The 21,018-nt window shown below is 38.7% G+C and overlaps 1 protein-coding gene across 2 annotated transcripts in view; it reads left to right on the forward strand.

Annotated features, from left to right (window-relative positions):
• Positions 1-1,316: 1,316 nt before the first annotated feature.
• LOC129771828 (muscle calcium channel subunit alpha-1) overlaps positions 1,317-21,018 on the forward strand; it is a 156,508-nt gene continuing 136,806 nt past the window's right edge. For both annotated transcript variants that reach the window (XM_055775899.1, XM_055775897.1), the window contains exons 1-7: positions 1,317-1,858; positions 2,623-3,154; positions 3,589-3,834; positions 3,901-4,007; positions 14,544-14,696; positions 14,757-14,950; positions 15,016-15,529. In XM_055775899.1, coding sequence (XP_055631874.1) covers positions 1,828-1,858; positions 2,623-3,154; positions 3,589-3,834; positions 3,901-4,007; positions 14,544-14,696; positions 14,757-14,950; positions 15,016-15,529 — 1,777 coding nt within the window. In that variant the 5' untranslated portion in view covers positions 1,317-1,827. The remainder of the gene's footprint in view (positions 1,859-2,622; positions 3,155-3,588; positions 3,835-3,900; positions 4,008-14,543; positions 14,697-14,756; positions 14,951-15,015; positions 15,530-21,018) is intronic.

Here is a 21,018-nt window from a genome sequence, read left to right on the forward strand (position 1 = left end):
TGTACGGAAAAGTAAATTCATTCGTAAGTGGCAAATTTGAATATTTGAAATAATTGCACTGGTGGGGTTGAAATGGACAGCCACATCCAATGCATGATGGAAAGTGAAGGGAAGAATATTGAACTCTTTTTTATATTGCTTTCTCTTTTTGTTCTATTTCAGTTACTGGACGCACAAACACTGAGAGAGGGTGAAATTATTCCTCTCGCGAGCGATAAACCTCTATGCTTCGTATATTATGAACCTGTCCATATCCCTCCCACTACATGTCCATTATATCCGTACCGATAAAAATGTTCTACTTTTCGGTTTGTTCTATTTTCAGTAAAAAAAAATGGAAAAACACATTTTTATAAAACATTTGGCCAGTTATTTCGAAAACCAGTATATTAGACTGTAAGAAACTGCACCCAGCCGGATAGCAAATATTGATCGTATAGGCCGGATACTGGATAGTTTTTTTTTCCAATTCATTTATTTGTAAGGCTCAATCGTATAAGCTTTGCGGAGCCGCTAATTCAAGGTTTGTTTATACAAAGTTTCAACTAATTGCTATGTTTAGTAGGATTCGACCGAATACTCGCGGTTTACTAGAGGTTAAAAGGGCAACATTTTTGTGGGACGGGTCGGGTTAGGGATATGGATATGAGGTATCGTTGTCTCAACCGAGAGTTGCCGCACGCACTGTAGCATTGTGCATAATGACCAGGGATAGCATCTGGTGTTCAATTATCTGTCGAGGGTGGGCGACGGTGAGATGGGGGGACAAGACAAACAAACTAATAACGAAAAAGAAAAACACAAAAGCATTAAATACTTATACTAGATCGTTTCACAAACATATAGATCAACTGCATATAGCAGATGTCGCGAGTTCCCAACAAGATACTGGATAGTTACCGGATATCATTTTCATCTCTAGTTAAAATTATCTCAATTTTCCGAAAAAATGCATGAACATGTCTACGTGGACAAAAGGCGCAGAGATATAGCTTGTCCACGTTGGGGGAGAGGGAAGTCTAAAATCGCACTTCTTGTGTCCACGTGGTATGTGGACAGCCCCCTAGTGTTTTCCTAGAGTATGATACACTGTTATTTTCAGAAAAAAATCGAAACATTTAAAAAAAATTGAATGAAAAGGAATGAACTAAAATGCTTTTGGTGAATTTTGGAATTGCTGAAACTGTGTAGGGCCATCGAAACATACGTATTTTTACAGCAATCCTTCATAAATTGAATATATCATTCAAAAAATAGCAGCACTGATTGTAAGATTCATGCGAAGTACTGCGCATGCTACAGTTCTTGACAGCAAACTGTTCTCTACATAAACTAGCAATTTTCGAGTGTCGAGTTGATTTTGTGATATGTCTATTTAGTAAAAGAAATGATGTCTGTTCAATTCCGAATGTGATCAAATCTTTTGAAAGAGATCACACAACATTTCATTGTTCAGGCTACAGCAACATTTATATGTTATTTTCAAAGAATGTGTCTTATGCGAGGAAAGTTCATAGTAACAGTAACATACAGTACCAGATTCAAACAGTAACAGCATCAATTTATAATAACAAAAATATGATGGTAGCGACTATAACGATAACAAATAGTACGAAGTTAGTTAATTGGTTCTGCACTGTTACTATCGAGAAGGTCATACATAAATGACGATAGAATGAATTGTATATCAATAATGCATCGCATGTTGTTTATAAGAAAGGCATATAATTCAAACACCTCGAGTATGGAGTATCATGTGAATATAAATTAGTAACCTGATTCTCAAATAAACGTTCATAGAAGTAACAAAACTGAAATAATTTCACAATGCATACGGATTCATCGGTTAGCAGTGCTGGTAAGAATCTTGTGTTTGTTCAACAATACCATGAATGGAATTATTATCCATTATTATCCACTAGATTTTGAGTTTAAAATAGAAATATCAAGTGTAACGCATTGTTGAAATATAAGTTATAACTCAGAACAACACTCATTGAGCTGTCTACTAATCACACCTGTAAGGAGAAAAATCTAGATGAAGCAGCGAAGTGGAAACGCTCTGTCGAATCTCATACAAAATCTAAAATGACTTGATTACATTTCGAGGTTGCTGTCGACTTGCTTGTTATGGCAACTATCGATTGCGACGAACTAGCTTTATTACCATAGTAACGTTAGTAAATAAATACGTGACATTCGAGTTTTTCTATAGACGCATATGCGTATTCTATAGCATTGATAACATGCATATGCTTTTTTTAGTAGACTAGATTTTAACTTTATCTTGAATGAGCACCCGTGCAACTCTAAGTTCGCTTCCCGTTCGTAACGACAGATATCTCACCCGATTTTTCCGAATTTTACCAAGGTAGTAAAAAAATCTTCCAACTTGAACACATGTTTATTTTAACTTGTCATTCAAAATACCACTAAGACATTTTATTCGGCTTCGAAACCTTAATTCAATGAAAATGAAATTGAAACCTACGTTGAGAAGTTGAATGTTTTGAAGCAAGCATTTCATATGTCAAATACTGATGAAGAGATAAACCATTTTTTAAAATATATATCTTTTATCGTTATAGTAAAATTACTGTTATAATTTGTTTTCCGTTTCAGATGATCACCAATCCCGAAATGCCAAAGCGGATACTTCGACGAAATATTTTGGGAAAAGTGAGAAAAAATTTGTGCTAAATTCCGTGAAAGGTTCTGAATTATCGGCTAAACTTGATAAAAGAAAACCTTCTAGAAATAAGAATTTTATCGTTGGATTTTTATCCAAGTCCACCACCACCTCTGGGAGTCTTCCAAGGCAGAAAAAATATAAAGGCTCACGTTTCTTCAGTCGTAGACGATACTCACTTTCTGATGTGTGGCAAGCAACGCTGAAAACAACTACTGCCATGAGTCAAGCAGGTGCTCCTATCAACGGTCAAGATGCACCTATTATTGATTTGAATTCTGCAGCCGGTCAACTGAAAGGGTCGACCGCAGCGACGACCGGCAATGTAACACTACCAATTGCACCAAAAAAACCCACAAGGCGAGCGGGGGTCAAACCACAGCCAGATAGACCAGCAAGAGCATTATTTTGTCTGACACTGAAAAATCCTATACGTAAGCTTTGTATAGACATCGTTGAATGGAAGTAAGTATAACTGCGTATTTGACAAATACTATCAAAAGCGGTTGAAGCGCAAATTTCGAAATCCGCGTAAATTTCGAAATCCGCATAAAAATAAAACCGCGCAAAAAGCGACTTCAGTGTACTCTTCGTACGGAGTTGCGTACGGGACCTTAATATCACGGGACCTTTTTTCTGATAGGGTTTTCGATTCCCAAGCCCTATCAGCTCTGCTTCGTGTTTTAGTCGGGTGAGTCCGCTACCGTAACACTCCGTCACATCATTGCCACCAAGTCCACGTCAAGCTTTCGGCTTTCGGCGAAGCTTTCGTCAAATAGACTACCTGAAAGATTACGAATTCGAATGCAACATGAACTGAACTATAAACCCTTTGCTACCTGCCCTAAGTGTATTTATGATCGTTTATTAATCAGCTGAACAATTTCTTTTTTTTACAGACCGTTCGAATATCTGATATTGTTAACAATTTTTGCGAATTGTGTTGCCTTAGCTGTTTACACTCCTTTCCCGAATAGTGATTCGAATACTACAAATGCTGCGCTGGAGAAAATTGAATATATTTTTCTAGTAATATTTACAGCAGAATGTTTTATGAAATTAATAGCGTATGGTTTCATTCTGCATCCGGGATCATATCTAAGAAATGGATGGAATATTTTGGATTTCACGATAGTCGTTATCGGGTAAATATCAAATAGCTAGGAGGTTGTAGGAGGAGATATCGAATAAACAACTTTTTTCGTTTTCAGAATGATTTCAACAGCATTATCCAATTTAATGAAGGAAGGTTTTGATGTGAAGGCATTACGAGCTTTCCGTGTACTTCGACCTCTACGTCTGGTGTCTGGTGTACCAAGTAAGTATATGAACAAATTATGAATTAGTTTTAATTTTTTAAATGAAATTTAGAGTTATACAATATACAGCCATTCCATGCCAAACTGATATAGTAGTTCTCAGATTTTCGTGAAAAGTGGTAGATTTGTTCTTTATCGAAAACAATTAGACCAGTATTTTATTATTTTTTTTGTTAGGGTGACCATTTCCGTATTAGGGTGGTCCGCAAAATCTCTTTTTTCCTAAAACGATTTTTTTTCAAAAAAATCATATCTTTTGAACTACTGGACCGATTCTAATGATCGATATATCAAATTAAAATCAATTACCTCGTCTGTTCAGGAAAAATACTTCAGTCGCAGAAAATTCATTTTTGTTCGTTATTATTTATTGTATTTGTTTTTGAGTATTTTGAATTAACCGAATTATCGGTTAATTTTTCAAAAACTATATCTGAAAAATGAAAAAGAAAACATCTCGGATTTTGAGATATTATCTTAAAAAAATCCTCAGCTTTCTAGAAAAAATATAAAAAGATATAGTGCTCTTGGTCCCGAGACCGTGAAAACCATAAAAAACAAATACAATTAATAATAACGGCAACCAAATTTAAATTTCTGCAATCATAATCATTAGAATCGAACCAGTAGTTCAAAAGTTATGAGTTTTTGAAAAAAATCATTTAAGGAAAAAAATAAAAAAAAGTGATTTTTCGGATCACCCTAAAACGGACATGGTCACCCCAACAAAAAAAAACGGGTCTTATTTTTTAAGATAAAGAACAAATGTACCACTTTTCACGAAAATCTGAGAACTAATATATCGGTTTGGCATGGAATTGCTGCAATAACACTGTGGAGAAATATGGTGTGCAAGTACAAGATACGATTTTTGCTTAATTTTTTTAGTAACTGGGCCTAGGGGACGGATGGAAGCTTTATGTAGAACCAGGGTTGCCAAGAATGTTATTCAATAATACGGGAAGAGTACTTTAAAAAACCGAAAGAAAGCTAGATCCTGTAGAAGATTTCTATTTTGAGAAGATCGGTTTCATTGATCTAAAATGATTTTGTTTAACCATTCCAATGCTTGAGAAATAGATATTCCTCCGATGCTTCGTGTGGTATTTATATGTAGTTCATAAAATGGAGGAAACATAAAAATGTTGAGTATGTAAGAAAAAGAAATGGTGTATTTGTATCGAACGATGTCAAAAAACTAAATTGGTCAAGGGATAGTAAGGTGGAGGGAGGGATAAAACTGAATCATAGATATTAAATTTTGGATAAAACGAGATAATATTTAAAAAAAACTGGTTTTTATTATTCAAATGTTTGACTGAACCGAGAAAATAATGAAAAAACATGTTTAAAACATTGGCAACCCTGCGAAGGACTCCAATTGTTGAGAGTAAATGAATTTTATTGGCGTATTGTTCAGGTATCCTTAAATTTGATCTTTCAATACTTCTTATGGAGGCATTGGAGAAGCCGTTTGCTATATGAACTGGTATCTTTTGATTGGGTTGGAGGAGTTAACTCGTGTTCACATTCTAACATGGACACGAGAAACTCGACACTTTTTTATATTGATGTTCAAAAATGTGCACAAAACACCATTAAAGCCGTTCTTTTCTTTTTTCTTCTTGTCTTCTTTTTTCTATTACTAAAAAAATATTAAAGAACAATAAGTCGTAATTCATCAGTGCATTTTCAAACACAATTTATTTAGCCTGTTTGAATGAAATTAATCGAATGTGATCGATAAAATACTACATAGGATGAAAAGTCCCGGGTTTTTTCAACAGATGGCGCCACTACAAAATGAACAAGATTCATTTCGAGAGGTTAATCTGTCACTAGCTTATGTGTGAAGTTTCGTGACATTTCGTTTATTTGTTCACAAACTACAGTTGCTTAAGTGTCACTATCTGAGCATTCGTATAGAACATGGAAAAAAGGAATATCATATTTTGATCAAACATTGTTTTTTGATGGGAAAAATCCTGAACGAAAATGACGAAATGTTATTCCACTTTTGCTCCTTCGAGAACAACAGTTGGTTTAGCGAATTTAAAATAGGCCGTACAAGCACCGCAAAGGGAAAGCCAAAAGAGGCTAAGAATCCATAAATCGTAAAACAAGAGCATTGACTCGTTTTGAACGATCGTAAAGTGAAGTTACGCGAGTTAGCTGAGGCCGTAGGTATTTCAAAAGAGCATATGGGATACATTTTGCACGACATTTTGGAGTTGTACCGCGTTTGCTGATTGTTGACTAAAAACAGCGACGCGTTGATGATTCAACAGTCGGTTTGACGTTGTTGAAGCGTTGAACGTTCCGTACTACAGAAAAGGAATCGAAATGTTGGAAACTCTTTATAACAAGTGTATTCATTCCTCGTCGATTATTTGCAAGAGACGGACATTGTCCGTCCTCCGCTACAATATCGAAGCTGGAAAGTTTTTTTCCCCTCCGCCAAAGTGATTTTTGGTTGTTTTTTTTTTCTTTCGACCATTGGTGACAAGTTAAGTGCCAAAGCATCCGGAACAGCGAGGAAGCAGCACCTCTCCAGCGACGCTGGACCGGTGTTCTGTCAATTGGTTCCATTGAGCGTCACATTTCTATCTTCACCAAACATCAAACAGAGAAGTACAATAGAATAGTTTTTGACGTCTCGCTATTGTGCTTATACCGTAACGTGCGGCGTTGTATAGCTCCCTGAATAGGGTGGTTCAAGTTGTTCGAACTCATCAGACTAATATTTTTTTTTTGAGTTTTTATTTATTTATTTTTTTACGAAATTATTGTTTTTTTTCAAGAAGATTTTCGATTTGATCTAATTTTTAGTTTAAGTTAGTTTTTAGTCTAAGTTAGTTTTAAGTTGAGTTTTTGCGCGAGTGTGTGCGTGTGAGTGTGTGTGCGTGCGAGTTTTTTTTCGTTTTCATAGGCGGTTGCGCACCGTCTGCGCAACCGTTATGACATCTGCTGATGCCAATGTTGCGCGGACGCGTTATTATCAACAGTCACCATGGCACCATGGGTTGTTTTCTTTCGGCCCAAGGAAAAAGCTTTGAGAACTCTTGATATTTCAAGAGATTTGCTGCGTAATTATAAGGGCGTCTCGATACATAAAGAGAGACCGGACAAACTGCGTGTAGAAGCACCGACTTTTGATGTGGCCAACAAGATTGTTGACCACGAAGTTTTTAATAGGGAGTATCACATCTACATCCCTTCTCGAGAAGTGGAGATAGAAGGCGTAGTAACCGACGCGAGTCTGAGTGTCGATGAACTAAAAAAAGCGTCGGGTTCCTTCAAAAACTCGATGATTGGAGATCTTGTAAAGATCCTGGATGTTAGAAATCTGCATTCAGCATCTTTGGAAGAAAATAAAAAAGTTTATAAGCCCTCGCACTCTTTTCGAGTTACTTACGCAGGTTCTGTTCTCCTAAACTATGTGAAAGTAGAATTTTTTTTTCCCAGTGCGCCTGTTTGTACCGCGGGTTTATAATTGTACCAAATATAAAAAGTTGGGACACTCGGTTAGCCACTGCGGCAACAAATTTCGTTGCGGCAAATGTGGCGATAAACATAGTGAGGATTCTTGCACACAAACAGTGGAAAAATGTATTCACTGTGGCGAGAATCCTCACCCTCTACAAGAGTGCCCAAGGTACAAACAGCACTCCGATAAAGTGAAGCGTTCTATCGCTGGACGCTCCAAGCGGACTTATGCTGAAATGCTAAAAACCGCATCAGCCGCTCAAAATGAAAACCAATTTTCGGTTTTGTCATCTCAAGAATCGGATTCTGATTCTGATGAGGGTCATACTTCGGCTGCACCAGAATCTTCAATAAAGGATGAATCATCAAAAAGAAAGCTCTCTTCACCAATGGTGCACCGTAAGAAAGCTAAAATGACCCTCGGAAGATTGTCTAATTCCAAGGGTAATAGTAGCAAAAAAAAAACGAATCCGGAGGCTCCTTCTCAGCCAGTTCCTGGTTGCAGCAAGGATTTTACGTCATTACCCAGAGAAGAGAGAAATAAAAACGCTGCTCCTCGATCTTCTCGTAGAAAATTTGCGTCTAATCGAGGATTGATAGCATTTTCGGACATTGTGGACTTCATACTAAACACGTTCAAAATTCAAGACCCCCTCAGAAGCCTTATTTCTGCCTTGCTTCCATCTTTAAAGTCTTATCTTAAGCAATTGACTGCTTCATGGCCCCTCTATGCATCAATCATATCTTTCGATGGATAATTCATCCAACGTAGTAGAAGATATGATCAATGTGCTACAATGGAACTGCCGTAGTCTAGTGCCTAAACTAGACTCCTTCAAATTTTTACTTCAAAATTATGATTGTGATATATTCGCTCTTTCCGAAACATGGCTTTCTTTTGACACAGAACTCAACTTCCACGATTTTAATATTATTCGCCTGGATAGAGGTGATTCCTATGGAGGAGTACTTTTAGGGATCAAAAAGTGCTACTCTTTTTATAAAATTCCTCTCCCAGCTCTATCAGACGTCGAAATCGTCGCTTGTCAAATAACTGCAAAGAATAAAGAACTTTGCATAGCTTCAGTATACGTTCCCCCGAATACTTCCATTAGCCGTAGTCAACTTTGGAATCTAATTTCGACAACCCCAGTTCTAATTTTGGGTGACATGAACTCCCATGATACTGGGTGGGGCGATCTTTATGATGACGCTAGGGCGGCTATTTTTTACGATTTATGTGACGATTTCAACTTGACTATCTTGAACACTGGTGAAGTGACACGAATTGCAAAACCTCCGGCTCGGGAAAGTCGACTCGATCTATCTTTGTGCTCAAGTTCGCTATCATTAGATTGTCAGTGGAAGGTCATCAATAATCCCCATGGTAAAAATGGCAAAAATTTGCAACGGCGGTAACAATCGGTGTCGAATCAATAGATATACTTCTACCATTAGAAGAATATCGATTCTTCGTCGATTTATTGTATACAAGCTCACTGGAAGCACAAAAAAGAAAAGTTCCAAGTGCTTCATTTAAAAGAAAACCAGCCACTCCTGGCTGGGACGATGAATGCACAAAATTGTATTTGAAAAAATCTGATGCTTTCAAAGTTTTTGCAGGCATGGAACATCCACACACTTCGAGGAATATTCAAAGCTTGAAATACAGCTGAAACAATTAGTTAAAGCAAAAAAACGCGATTACTGGCGCAATTTCATCGAAGGTCTTTCTTGTGAAACCTCAATACGCACCTTGTGGAGGGTAGCTCGCAACATGCGTAACCGCTCACCACCAACGAGAGTGAAGAATACTCCAACCGATGGATATTCGATTTCGCTAAAAAGGTCTGTCCAGACTCAGTTCCAGCCCAACATATTCTTCGAGAAACGTCTCCTAGCGGTGGACCTCTGGACAGACCATTCTCAATGCTGGAATTTTCTATGGCTCTTCTTTCATCGAACAACTCTTCACACGGAAGCGATATGATTAAATTCGTTCTTCTAAAAAAGAAAAAAAAGAAAAGACGCTTGCTAGACTTATTCAATACCCTACTAGAAAACAATATTGTGCCACCCGAATGGAGACAGGTCAAAGTGATAGCAATTCAAAAGCCTGGGAAACCAGCGTCTGACCATAACTCATACCGTCCGATTGCTATGCTCTCGTGCATTAGAAAATTGCTGGAGAAAGTGATCCTTCGAAGACTCGATCAATGGATCGAGACAAATAATTTGCTATCAAGTACACAATTTGGGTTTCGCAAGAGCAAAGGAACAAACGATTGTCTAGCGTTGCTTTCTACAGATATTCAACTGGCCTTTGCGCACAAGGAGCAACTGACTTCAGTATTCTTGGATTTTAAGGGAGCTTTTGATTCAGTTTCCATAGAAATTCTGTCAGACAATCTGAACAGATGTGGACTTCCTGGAATTTTGAATAACTTCTTGTACAATTTGTTGTTAGAAAAGCAAATGAACTTCACCCTCGGACAGCTGACAACTTCCAGAAATAGTTATATGGGTCTACCCCAAGGCTCATGTCCCGGCCCCTTCTTTATAATATTTATGTGAAAGATATTGACAGTTGTTTGGCAGAACAATGCACGCTAAGACAACTTGCAGATGATGGTGTGGTTTCCGTCAGAGGTCCCCATGCCGAAAACTTGCAAAGACCATTGCAAAATTCCCTAGATAACTTGTCTTCTTGGGCAAGGAACTTAGGGATAGAATTCTCGCCGCAGAAAACAGAACTGGTAGTGTTTACTCGAAAGCGGTCCCCAGCCCAATTGCAACTTATGCTTTTGGGCAGAAACATTACCCAATCATTGACCTTCAAGTACCTTGGTGTCTGGTTTGATTCAAAATGCACTTGGAATACCCACATTACGTATTTGAAGCAAAAATGTCAAAAAAGAGTCAACTTTCTCCGCTCGATTTGCATCACGTGGTGGGGAGCTCATCCGGGAGATCTCAAAACGCTTTATAAATCAACTATTCTATCTATTCTGGAGTATGGCTCTTTCTGCTTTCTCTCAGCAGCTAAAAGTCACCTTCTAAGATTGGAACGAATTCAATATCATTGTCTGCGTATAGCTCTCGGCTGTATGCACTCAACGCATAACATGAGTCTCGAGGTTCTGGCAGGAGTAACTCCTCTACAGAACCGATTCTGGGAACTTTCTCTCAGAATACTTGTGAAATGCGGTGTCACGAACACACTTGTGATTGAAAACTTTGAGAAAATTCTTCATCTAAATATACAATTTCGGTTTATGAGAATTTATCATCACTATATTTCATCAGATATTTGTCTCCCATCGTTTACTCCAGACCGTGCTCACTTCACCATCAGCAGTTCCTCAATTGAATACGATCTGTCGATGAAACAAGCAATACTTAGGATTTTAGATCAGCTTCGACCAACTTTTATTCCCCGTACTTTTAACCGAAAGTACCAAAAAGTCAATTGCATGAAAAGATACTTCACTGATGGGTCTCGCCTCAATGGATCCACTGGCTTTGGTGTTTGAAAATTCGAGCGCCTTCCGTAAACTGCAGAAACCTTGTTCCGTTTATGTTGCTGAGCTGGCAGCAATCGACTTCGCATTGGGGATGATCTCCAACAAGCCTGCAGACCATTACTTCATTTTCTCGGATAGTCTCAGTTCGCTTGAGGCTCTCCAGTCGATGAAAACTAGTAGGCACCCATCTTATTTCCTCACAAAAGTGAGGCAGCAGATGAATGCACTGATCGAAAGATCTTATAAGTTAACCTTTGTTTGGGTCCCCTCTCATTGCTCAATTCCTGGCAATGAGAAGGCGGTGCCCAGGAAGGCGAATTGTTTGATAGACAGATTTCATACGATGAATTTTTCCAATTACTGCGTCAGAGTTCCCTCTTGAGTTGGCAAACCGATTGGGACACTGGAAGTCTTGGGCGGTGGTTATATTCAATTATTCCAAAGGTTTCTTCGAGAGCGTGGTTCAAAGGTTTGGTCGTAAGTCGTGACTTCATTCGTGTAATGAGTAGACTTATGTCCAACCACTACTCGCTAGATGTGCATCTCCACAGAATAAATCTTGTTCAAAGCAACGTCTGTCGGTGTGGAAACGGTTACGATGACATCGATCACGCAGTTTGGCAATGTACGAATAATTACGCAGCCAGAGAGTACCTTTTGTATGCCCTTGAGGTCCAAGGAAGACAACCCTATGTTCCTGTTAGAAACGTGTTGGGAACTCGCGACATCTGCTATATGCAGTTGATCTATATGTTTGTGAAACGGTCTAGTATAAGTATTTAATGCTTTTGTGTTTTTCTTTTTCGTTATTAGTTTGTTTGTCTTGTCCCCCCATCTCACCGTCGCCCACCCTCGACAGATAGTCGAACACCAGATGCTATCCCTGGTCATTATGCACAATGCTACAGTGCGTGCGGCAACTCTCGGTTGAGACAACGATACCTCATATCCATATCCCTAACCTGACCCGTCCCACAAAAATGTTGCCCTTTTAACCTCGAGTAAACCGCGAGTATTCGATCGAATCCTACTAAACATAGCAATTAGTTGAAACTTTGTATAAACAAACCTTGAATTAGCGGCTCCGCAAAGCTTATGCGATTGAGCCTTACAAATAAATGAATTGAAAAAAAAACAAGTGTATTGCCCTCGAAAAAAAACTATGTTGAGGAATGAATACAGCTTTGCTCAATAAACGATTGTTTTCATTAAAAATCCCGGTACTCCATGTAGTAGAATGAGTGAAACGATTTGAACGAAAGTGTGCTTGATGTTTTAGCTGCCGGAGATGGCGGTGCGGATTGTCATTCGATAAACAAACGTTAAACGTTCGTGACTCTTGTGTTCTATCAAGAAGAAAAATGTCACACCGCTATATCGCTATATCGGAGCAATTCGGACTTATCAGTGCAATCAAGCATTTCATGTCGTATCTTCTCGGGTTCGGGATGACGCATGATGATGGTCAATTATTTCAATATTTTTCCCCACTTATAGAAAATGTTTTACTCTGTAACACAGAACACATATGTGATACGGGAGAGTTAGTTTTCATTTACAATTTTGATTTAAAAGCATTGCAAGGTTGCGACATTTGCAAAACTCGATTGGACTTGAGTAGGGATACCAAATATCCTGATTTAGCAGGACATGTCCTGATTTTGTGATTCTTTTGGGGCGTCCTGATTTATTTTACATATTCTAGCATTTGTCCTAATTTTTATAAGATATTCAATTGCTGCATATGGGATTCATAAGGATTGGTAGCAAATAGCGATATGTGCATTTTGTCATTGTGTTGAAACAGAAGTTTTAAATCCGCAATGAACCATTACAGTTAAATCTGATTTGGAAATCAAATCCATACACTGGAACATTGCAAGAATCTTCAATTGGAATCCATTCCCAAATCCATGCTGAATTGTTAGATGTAAAATTCAAATCGCTCAGAAGATTTTAGCTCCAGAAGAAGCTCTTGCGTTTCATATTTCATAAAGGCTTATATCCGTGGATTGTCTTCGGCACTCTATTACTCTATTATTAAACGGCACTCTATTATTAAATCACTCAAAAATCTCCTGTACTCGTACAGAACAGAAGTCATCATCTCCGGAGTGTTATCGCCGCATGGATCGTCCGAGAAATGTGTTGAATGAATAGATTTGAGTATTTTGGTCTCTAGAGTGGCAAATCACATAAAACTTGTTTTTATTTATGTATGATAATAGTTTGGTCATAATCGTAGCTGTGATAGGTGTCCTGATTTTTAACTCCCACCCGATGGTATCCCTAGACTAGAGCCCCATGGATTACAGAATGCAAAATTGTGATAAAGATTTCAGAATACGGCTGAGTAAGTGATCGGTGGACGGATCTGGAATTTCCGAATATTATGCTATCGATTTCCTCAGGGCGTATTTTAATTAAAAATGTGTGTATGAGGTGATCGTGCTGTAATGTCATATGAGTTGTGTTTTGGTCTGGCAATAGCGAAGGCTGTGTCGGCATTGCTCATGATAGCGCCTCGTAAGTGAGTGTATTCTTCCTCATGCTGTTCCCGTTTATCGCGCCGTAGAAATCGCAGTCGTTCGCTTTCTACCTTCGCGAACGTATCAACCACGACATTGTCTTAGCTACGTCGAATCATCATACGATACCCATATGAATCCATCGAGCTCTTTCTATCCTCTCATTTGTTTCGTCTCCTCTGTATCTTCTTTGCATGTTCATAAAAATTAATTTAAAATAAGAAATAACTTTCATAATGAATAATGAACCTGTGGTCGGATTCCGTTGTTTATTGTTGATGCAGTATCCGTCTTGTCCCTTCAGAATGGGTGGGAGATGGTAGATGGGATGGGACTGGGACTTACACATATTCCAAAGCTCGCCACTCAGAATACGTTCAATAGAAATCTCGACTAAGTACTAATAAGAATGACGCAAGTAATACAAGTTATGAAGATGAACGCTAGGAACGTTAGGGCCATTGAAGGAGAGCTTCTTATGAACGGGGTGTGTCGACGATTAATTGTTTCTTCGTCGAATCGCAACTTCCCGCGTCACTGCGCAGTCACCCTTCATGATTCCAGCAACGTGCTTTCCAGCTGGTGTTTTATCAGGATTGATGACAATAACGAGATTGTCCTTTTGCAATCCGAGCATGTGTGATTTAAAGAATTTCAATAATTCATTGTACTCATTCGATAAGACTACCAGCTCTTCCAGCAAATGAGGTTACTCGCGCATTTATCATTCAAGAACGTAAATGAATTCGTTCTGTTTTTTCCAACGATGATTAAATTATTTGAATAAATTTCATACAAAAAATCTTAAATCGCAATTGAAAAATAGAAGATGGGAGTGAGAGGGTGAAAATTTGGGGTTATATGTATATTTTGGAGCTAATTTAAAAACTAAAATACAAAAAATTATGGAAACAAAATTATTCAGAAAAAATAATTTTTTTGACTACTTTTGACTGTTAGGTGTCAAATTTATAATAAACGCTTTTTCATTTTTCAGGTTTACAGGTGGTACTCAACTCAATTCTACGTGCCATGGTGCCTTTATTACATATTGCCCTTTTGGTATTATTTGTCATCATTATTTATGCCATCATAGGGCTTGAATTATTTTCTGGCAAACTACACAAATCGTGCTTCAATAATGTTACTGGTAGGTTCATTTTCGTCGATCATAATGAATGTATGAATTGTAATCGAAGTTCCTGAACAGATGAGATTATGGACGACCCTCATCCTTGTGGAGAAGACGGATTCCAGTGTGATAGTATTTCACCAGAAATGGTTTGTCGTTACTACTGGGAAGGTCCGAACTTCGGTATTACGAATTTCGATAACTTTGGTTTATCTATGCTAACTGTATTTCAATGCGTGACGTTGGAAGGATGGACTGATATGCTGTATTATGTGACTATTACTTCAGCTATAGTTTTTCTACCGAGATACTGATATATTTATTTTGATTTTTACAGATACAAGACGCCATGGGAAGTACTTGGCAATGGGTATACTTCATTTCTATGGTAATCTTAGGTGCATTTTTCGTTATGAATCTGATTCTTGGTGTTTTGAGCGGAGAGTTCTCTAAAGAAAGGACTAAAGCAAAGAATCGAGGCGATTTCCAGAAATTACGTGAGAAACAACAAATTGAAGAGGATCTGCGGGGATACTTGGATTGGATAACACAAGCCGAAGATATCGATCCGGAAAATGATGCCAATGAAGTTCAAGAGGGAAAAGTGATGGCAATCAATGAGAATGATTCTTCCGACCATATGGGAGAAGAAGGGGAAATTCAACAAGAAATGTGGTTCAGCAGAAAAAGAAAAAGTATTGATCGTGTGAATCGACGGTTGCGTAGAGCCTGTCGCAAAGCAGTTAAATCACAAGCATTTTATTGGCTTATTATTGTGCTTGTATTCTTGAACACTGGAGTGCTAGCAACTGAACATTATCAGCAGCCACGTTGGTTGGATGACTTTCAAGGTAAGGATGGTTTTCGTTGGCATAATTTCGACAGCTTGGCTCTTCATTGCACAAAAACAAAAATAACAAGTGTGAAGATAAAAATAATGATATTTCATTAGTTTACTTTCATTTTGACGTAGGACTACGTCTTTCATTTCTATACCGGGGTGTAAAATCAAAGTTTCGAAAACGAAAGCGTTACGCCGGAGACCGAGATTTTGAGCGTTAATAGCTCCTAAACAACTGAACGAAATGGTATGATAAACACTTCATTTGAAAAATAAAATGTCTACGCGTTCTATACTTGTTACTTTTTGATCCAAAAACTTGTTTCAATAGTCTTAAAATTGCTTTCAAAAAATTGAGATCACCAATCGGTATATAAGCGAGCGCCGCTCGGAAATCCACTCAGTTCTAATTGAACAGCGATTGGAGCATGTTGTCGCTGTTGTGGTGAAGCTCTTCGTTTATCATGAAAGCGCGGATGAACGGTGTCACCAAGAGCCTGTTTGTGCACCCTAGGCCAGAAGGGAATCCATCAGGAGGGGAGTGATGTCTCAAACGGTTCCTCGGGAAGACATCGCTACACACACATACACGCGCAGAATTCTTTCCGTTTGGATGCCATTCAGCATCGAGAAAGTTCCGGAAAGATCTAATCATTGCTGGAAAATAATCTGCCAGTTCCTCTGGGAATTTAAAAATACATTCATGTGAAAGAGTTTATTTTAATGTTTTCTATCCATGTAACACTGTGACCAAATATGTTTCAATCAAGTACTATTAACAGGTGGTTATCGAGTTAGTATTAACCACTGGTGGGCTTCCAGTATCGAGGAAAATGTGGAAATATCTAATCGTTACTGAAAATAATCTGCCAGTTCCTCTGGGAATTTAAAAATACATTCATGTGAAAGAGTTTATTTTAATGTTTTCTATCCATGTAACACTGTGACCAAATATGTTTCAAGCAAGTGCTATTAACAGATGGTTATCGAATTAGCATTAACCACTGGTGGGCTTCCAGTATCGAGGAAAATGTGGAAATATCTAATCGTTACTGAAAATAATCTGCTAATTCCTCTGGAAATTTAAAAATACATTCATGTGAGTGAGTTTATTTGAATGTTTTCTATCCATGTAACACTGTGACTAAATATGTTTCAATCAAGTACTTTTAACAGGTGGTTATCGAGTTAGTATACACCACTGGTGGGCTTCCAGTATCGAGGAAAATGTGGAAATATTAAATCGTTACTGAAAATAATCTGCCAGTTCCTCTGCGAATTTAAAAATACATTCATGTGAAAGAGTTTATTTGAATGTTTTCTATCCATGTAACACTGTGACCAAATACATTTGGTTTTGTGGTTTTTTAATCAATCACAATTAACAGGATAGCTTCAGAAGATTATTCTTCTCCATCAGTAGGATATTTCCGTATCCAATATTGTATGCGCCCGCAATCGATTATTGCTCAGTCGCCGAAAGTTCCAAGCTCAGAGAGTTCATTCCCCTCTAGTTTGCCTTCCAAATTGCCATTGTAAACCACACCTTCTCTCGATTGATTCAATCACACACAAAAAGTATACTTAAGCGATATTCTGGTGCTGAGATACATTCATTTTTCGTGAGGACATCGACAAGACAACATCGTTGCCTAACGTGCTGGAGGAGGTGGACGGCGAAGGATCGACACATACACGCGCAGAATTCTTTCCGTTTGGATGCCATTCAGCATCGAGAAAGTTCCGGAAAAACCTTTGACCTCTACGGTGCTGTTTTAGTGGATGGAGTCTCCTTTCTCGGTCTTCAGCAGAATAACTTCATTCGCAATTCTCGGGGCCGTACACTTGATCTGGTTTTTTGCGCAGCCGACATCAACATAACTATCTCCGAATCCGTTTCGCCGCTGCTAGCGGTGGATCTGCACCATCCTCCGTTAGTGCTGTCTTTATCGGCTAAAGGTGGATCTCTGTCGACTGCTCTAAGGATCTAAGCAAAAGCGAACGACCGCTGAATTACGCTAAAATCGATTTCGCTGCACTTAATGAGTTTTTGAATAGCTACAGTTGGAGTGCCCTTGACCAGGACGTTAATGGCATGGCGACACGTTTTTGCGAAATCGTTTGTAGCTGGCTCTTAACAAATACTCCACGGAAAAAGCTTTTGATATCACCAGCATGGAGCACTCCACTTCTTCGCCTCTTACGGCGCAACAAAAATTCTTGTCAACGCAAACTGCGACGTCGACGAACTGCTGAAACTAAGCATAACTTTCAACTTGCGAGCAATGCATACCGCAGCCTTAACGCCTCTCTTTATAAATCGTACGTGCTTCGTGTGCAGACAAACTTACGTAGGAATCCAAGGAGTTTCTGGAATTTTGTCAATTCGAAGCGTAAAACTACAGACATCCCATCTAAGATGTGTTTGGGTGAATCGGAGTCGTCGTCTGTCCCGAAAACATGTGATTTGTTTTCTAAACATTTTGCTTCAGTGTTTGTCGCTGATGCAGCCACCTCATCTGAAGCCGAGAGGGCTGCTGCTAACGTTCCAGAGTATCCAATAGACTTGCGGTCATTCGTTGTTACTCCCCAGATGGTAGAGAAGTCCGTAAAAAAGTTGAAACGTTCTACAGTTCCTGGCCCAGATGGAATTCCAGCAATAGTTTTCTGTCGCTGTGCTTCAGCTTTGGCGTTACCACTCTCCCGCATATACACAGCTTCGCTGGATCAAGGAGTCTTTCCAGATGTGTGGAAGCACTCATTTGTGTTTCCCGTCTTCAAAAAAGGAGACAAGTGTAACGTGAGCAACTATCGCGGGATAACCAGCTTATCTGCCGCCTCTAAGCTATTTGAGATGATTGTGAACGATGTTGTCTTCTTCGAAGTTAAGAGCTATATCTCACCAGTACAACATGGTTTTATGCCAGGACGCTCGGTAAGCACCAATCTTCTCGAGTTCTCATCATTCTGTGTCAACCGCCTAGAAGAACGTGCTCAGGTTGATGCTATTTATACCGACATAAAAGCCGCTTTCGACCGAATTGACCACCGCATCCTGCTGAGAAAGCTATCCCGGCTTGGTGCTTCTGATGGATTCATCAACTGGATGAGGTCATATCTTTCTGGAAGAACGCTCCGTGTTAAGCTCCAATATCACATTTCGTCTCCGTTTGCTGTTTGTTCGGGAGTTCCACAAGGCAGTAATCTAGGGCCACTGCTGTTCTCGATATTCTACAATGATGTGTCCCTTATTTTAGCATCCGGCTGTGTGTCGATCTATGCAGACGACTTGAAGATTTATTTGGCTATCAGAACCCTTGAGGATTGCCGTCGACTACAGAGCTTGCTTGACCAGTTCGTCAGTTGGTGCCAATTGAATAAACTTACCATAAGCATCGCCAAGTGTGTGATCATGAGCTTTCACCGAAAAAAACAGCCAATTATATTCAACTACACGATCGACGATTTGATTTTAGAGAGAGTCAGGTTAACGACTTGGGCGTTGTTCTCGATCATAAGCTAACTTTCGACGCACACCGATCTGCATTGATCACTAAGGCTAATCGTCAGCTTGGATTCATATCGAGAATCTCTAGGGACTTCACTGATCCCTATTGCCTAAAATCGCTGTACTGTTCTCTTGTTCGGCCGATTCTCGAGACTGCATCGGTAGTATGGATCCCTTACCAGCATATGTGGAGTATCAGGATTGAGCGGATACAAAAATGTTTTATTCGAAGAGCGCTCAGGCATTTGCCTTGGCGTGATCCCCGGAATCTACCGCCATATGTAGCCAGATGTCGCTTGCTGAATCTGGATGCACTTGAGAGACGAAGGCGTATTCAACAAGCTACTTTCATTGTCAAGCTTCTTTGTGGTGAAATTGATGCGCCTCACCTGCTCGAGATGGTAATCTTTCGTGCTCCCAGCAGAATTCTACGATCCTCGTATTTGCTGCAACCGCTTCCACATCGATCATCGTTTGGACAACATGAGTCGATCTCGGGAATGATCCGTACGTTCTCGTCAGAAGAGCAGTTTTTTGTTTTTGGAGAACCATCACTACGCTTCAAAAACAGAATTGTGAAATCCGATGCGTTCAATGGTGTGTTTTAATGTTTTAGTTTTAAGTTTAAATTCATTAAGACTATGTCAGATGAGTTTTTTATCCAAATAAAAATAAACAATAAACAATAAACAAAGATCTAATCATTGCTGGAAAATAATCTGCCAGTTCCTCTGGGAATTTAAAAATACATTCATGTGAAAGAGTTTATTTGAATGTTTTCTATCCATGTAACACTGTGACCAAATATTTTTCAATCAAGTACTATTAACAGGTGATTATCGAGTTAGTATTAACTACTGATGGGCTTCCAGTATCGAGGAAAATGTGGAAATATCTAATCGTTGCTGGAAAATAATCTGCCAGTTCCCCTTGGAATTGAAAATTACATTCAAGCGAAAGAGTTTATTTTAATGTTTTCTATCCATAAAATATCCATATAATACATTTGGGTTCGTGATTTGTCAATCAAGTACAGTTAGCAGGTTAGCTTCTGAAGATTATTCTTCAGAACAAGGTTTTTCGTATCATATATTGGATGCATAAAACCTTGTGCCTCGAACGTAACGCTCTCGTTTTCGAAGTCCCCCAAATATTCATTTATTCATTCATTCAGAATGGATTTAGATTCAACTTCAAACAAATGATCTCTAAATCAACGATAGTCCTACGTCACCCTTGCGGTTATACCATAGATATAACCCACTTCCTGTTTTTTATTTTGTTTTTGGGAAACTGGATTGCATATTTGTGTAACATCTGTCACCAGATCTCAGAGTCATATAGGGTTTTTCGGGATGTAGTTTGGTTTTTAGAAGTAATTTTGTTCATTTTTCAATATTGTTTCGCAATTATTACCTATCGGAGTATTTAGCTAGCATTCACAGCTTTTCGCCAACAAACTTTCTTGTTTTCAGTCTTTCAATCCTTGTTTTGGCTGCTCTATTTGCTCTATGCTCTATTTACGCACCACCTACGCTGTTCGTGACCTATAACTCGAACGAAGAGCAAGTTTGCCACACAATGGTTTCATCCCAATCTTTATTTCAACTAATCCAATTTCTTGCCATCAAAAATGTAACGTGTTTTGCATTACACAACTATAGACAACATGGCATAAACGCACACGAACATATACGAAGAATGCGGGTAAATTGAACAGGTGTAAAATGGTAACAAGTGGTAAAATGAACAGGTGTTCAAATTTCGATAATTTAACTAAAACCAATTGAAACTTCTTGACTATCCTATCCCTGGAACATATGAAGCTATTCGAGATACACTGTTATGCGTGATTCTGTCGAATGCTAAACATAATAAAAAAAAAACAGAAATTTCTCTTTCTTGATAACCATTCGGATGTAGTTTTGTGCGCTTCGCATTTGAGGAATTTACCGTGAAATTTAGTTATTCGTCCTGATATTTTCGACAAA

The sequence above is a fragment of the Toxorhynchites rutilus genome, chromosome 2 (genome assembly GCF_029784135.1).
Source record: "Toxorhynchites rutilus septentrionalis strain SRP chromosome 2, ASM2978413v1, whole genome shotgun sequence".
NCBI lineage: Eukaryota > Metazoa > Arthropoda > Insecta > Diptera > Culicidae > Toxorhynchites > Toxorhynchites rutilus.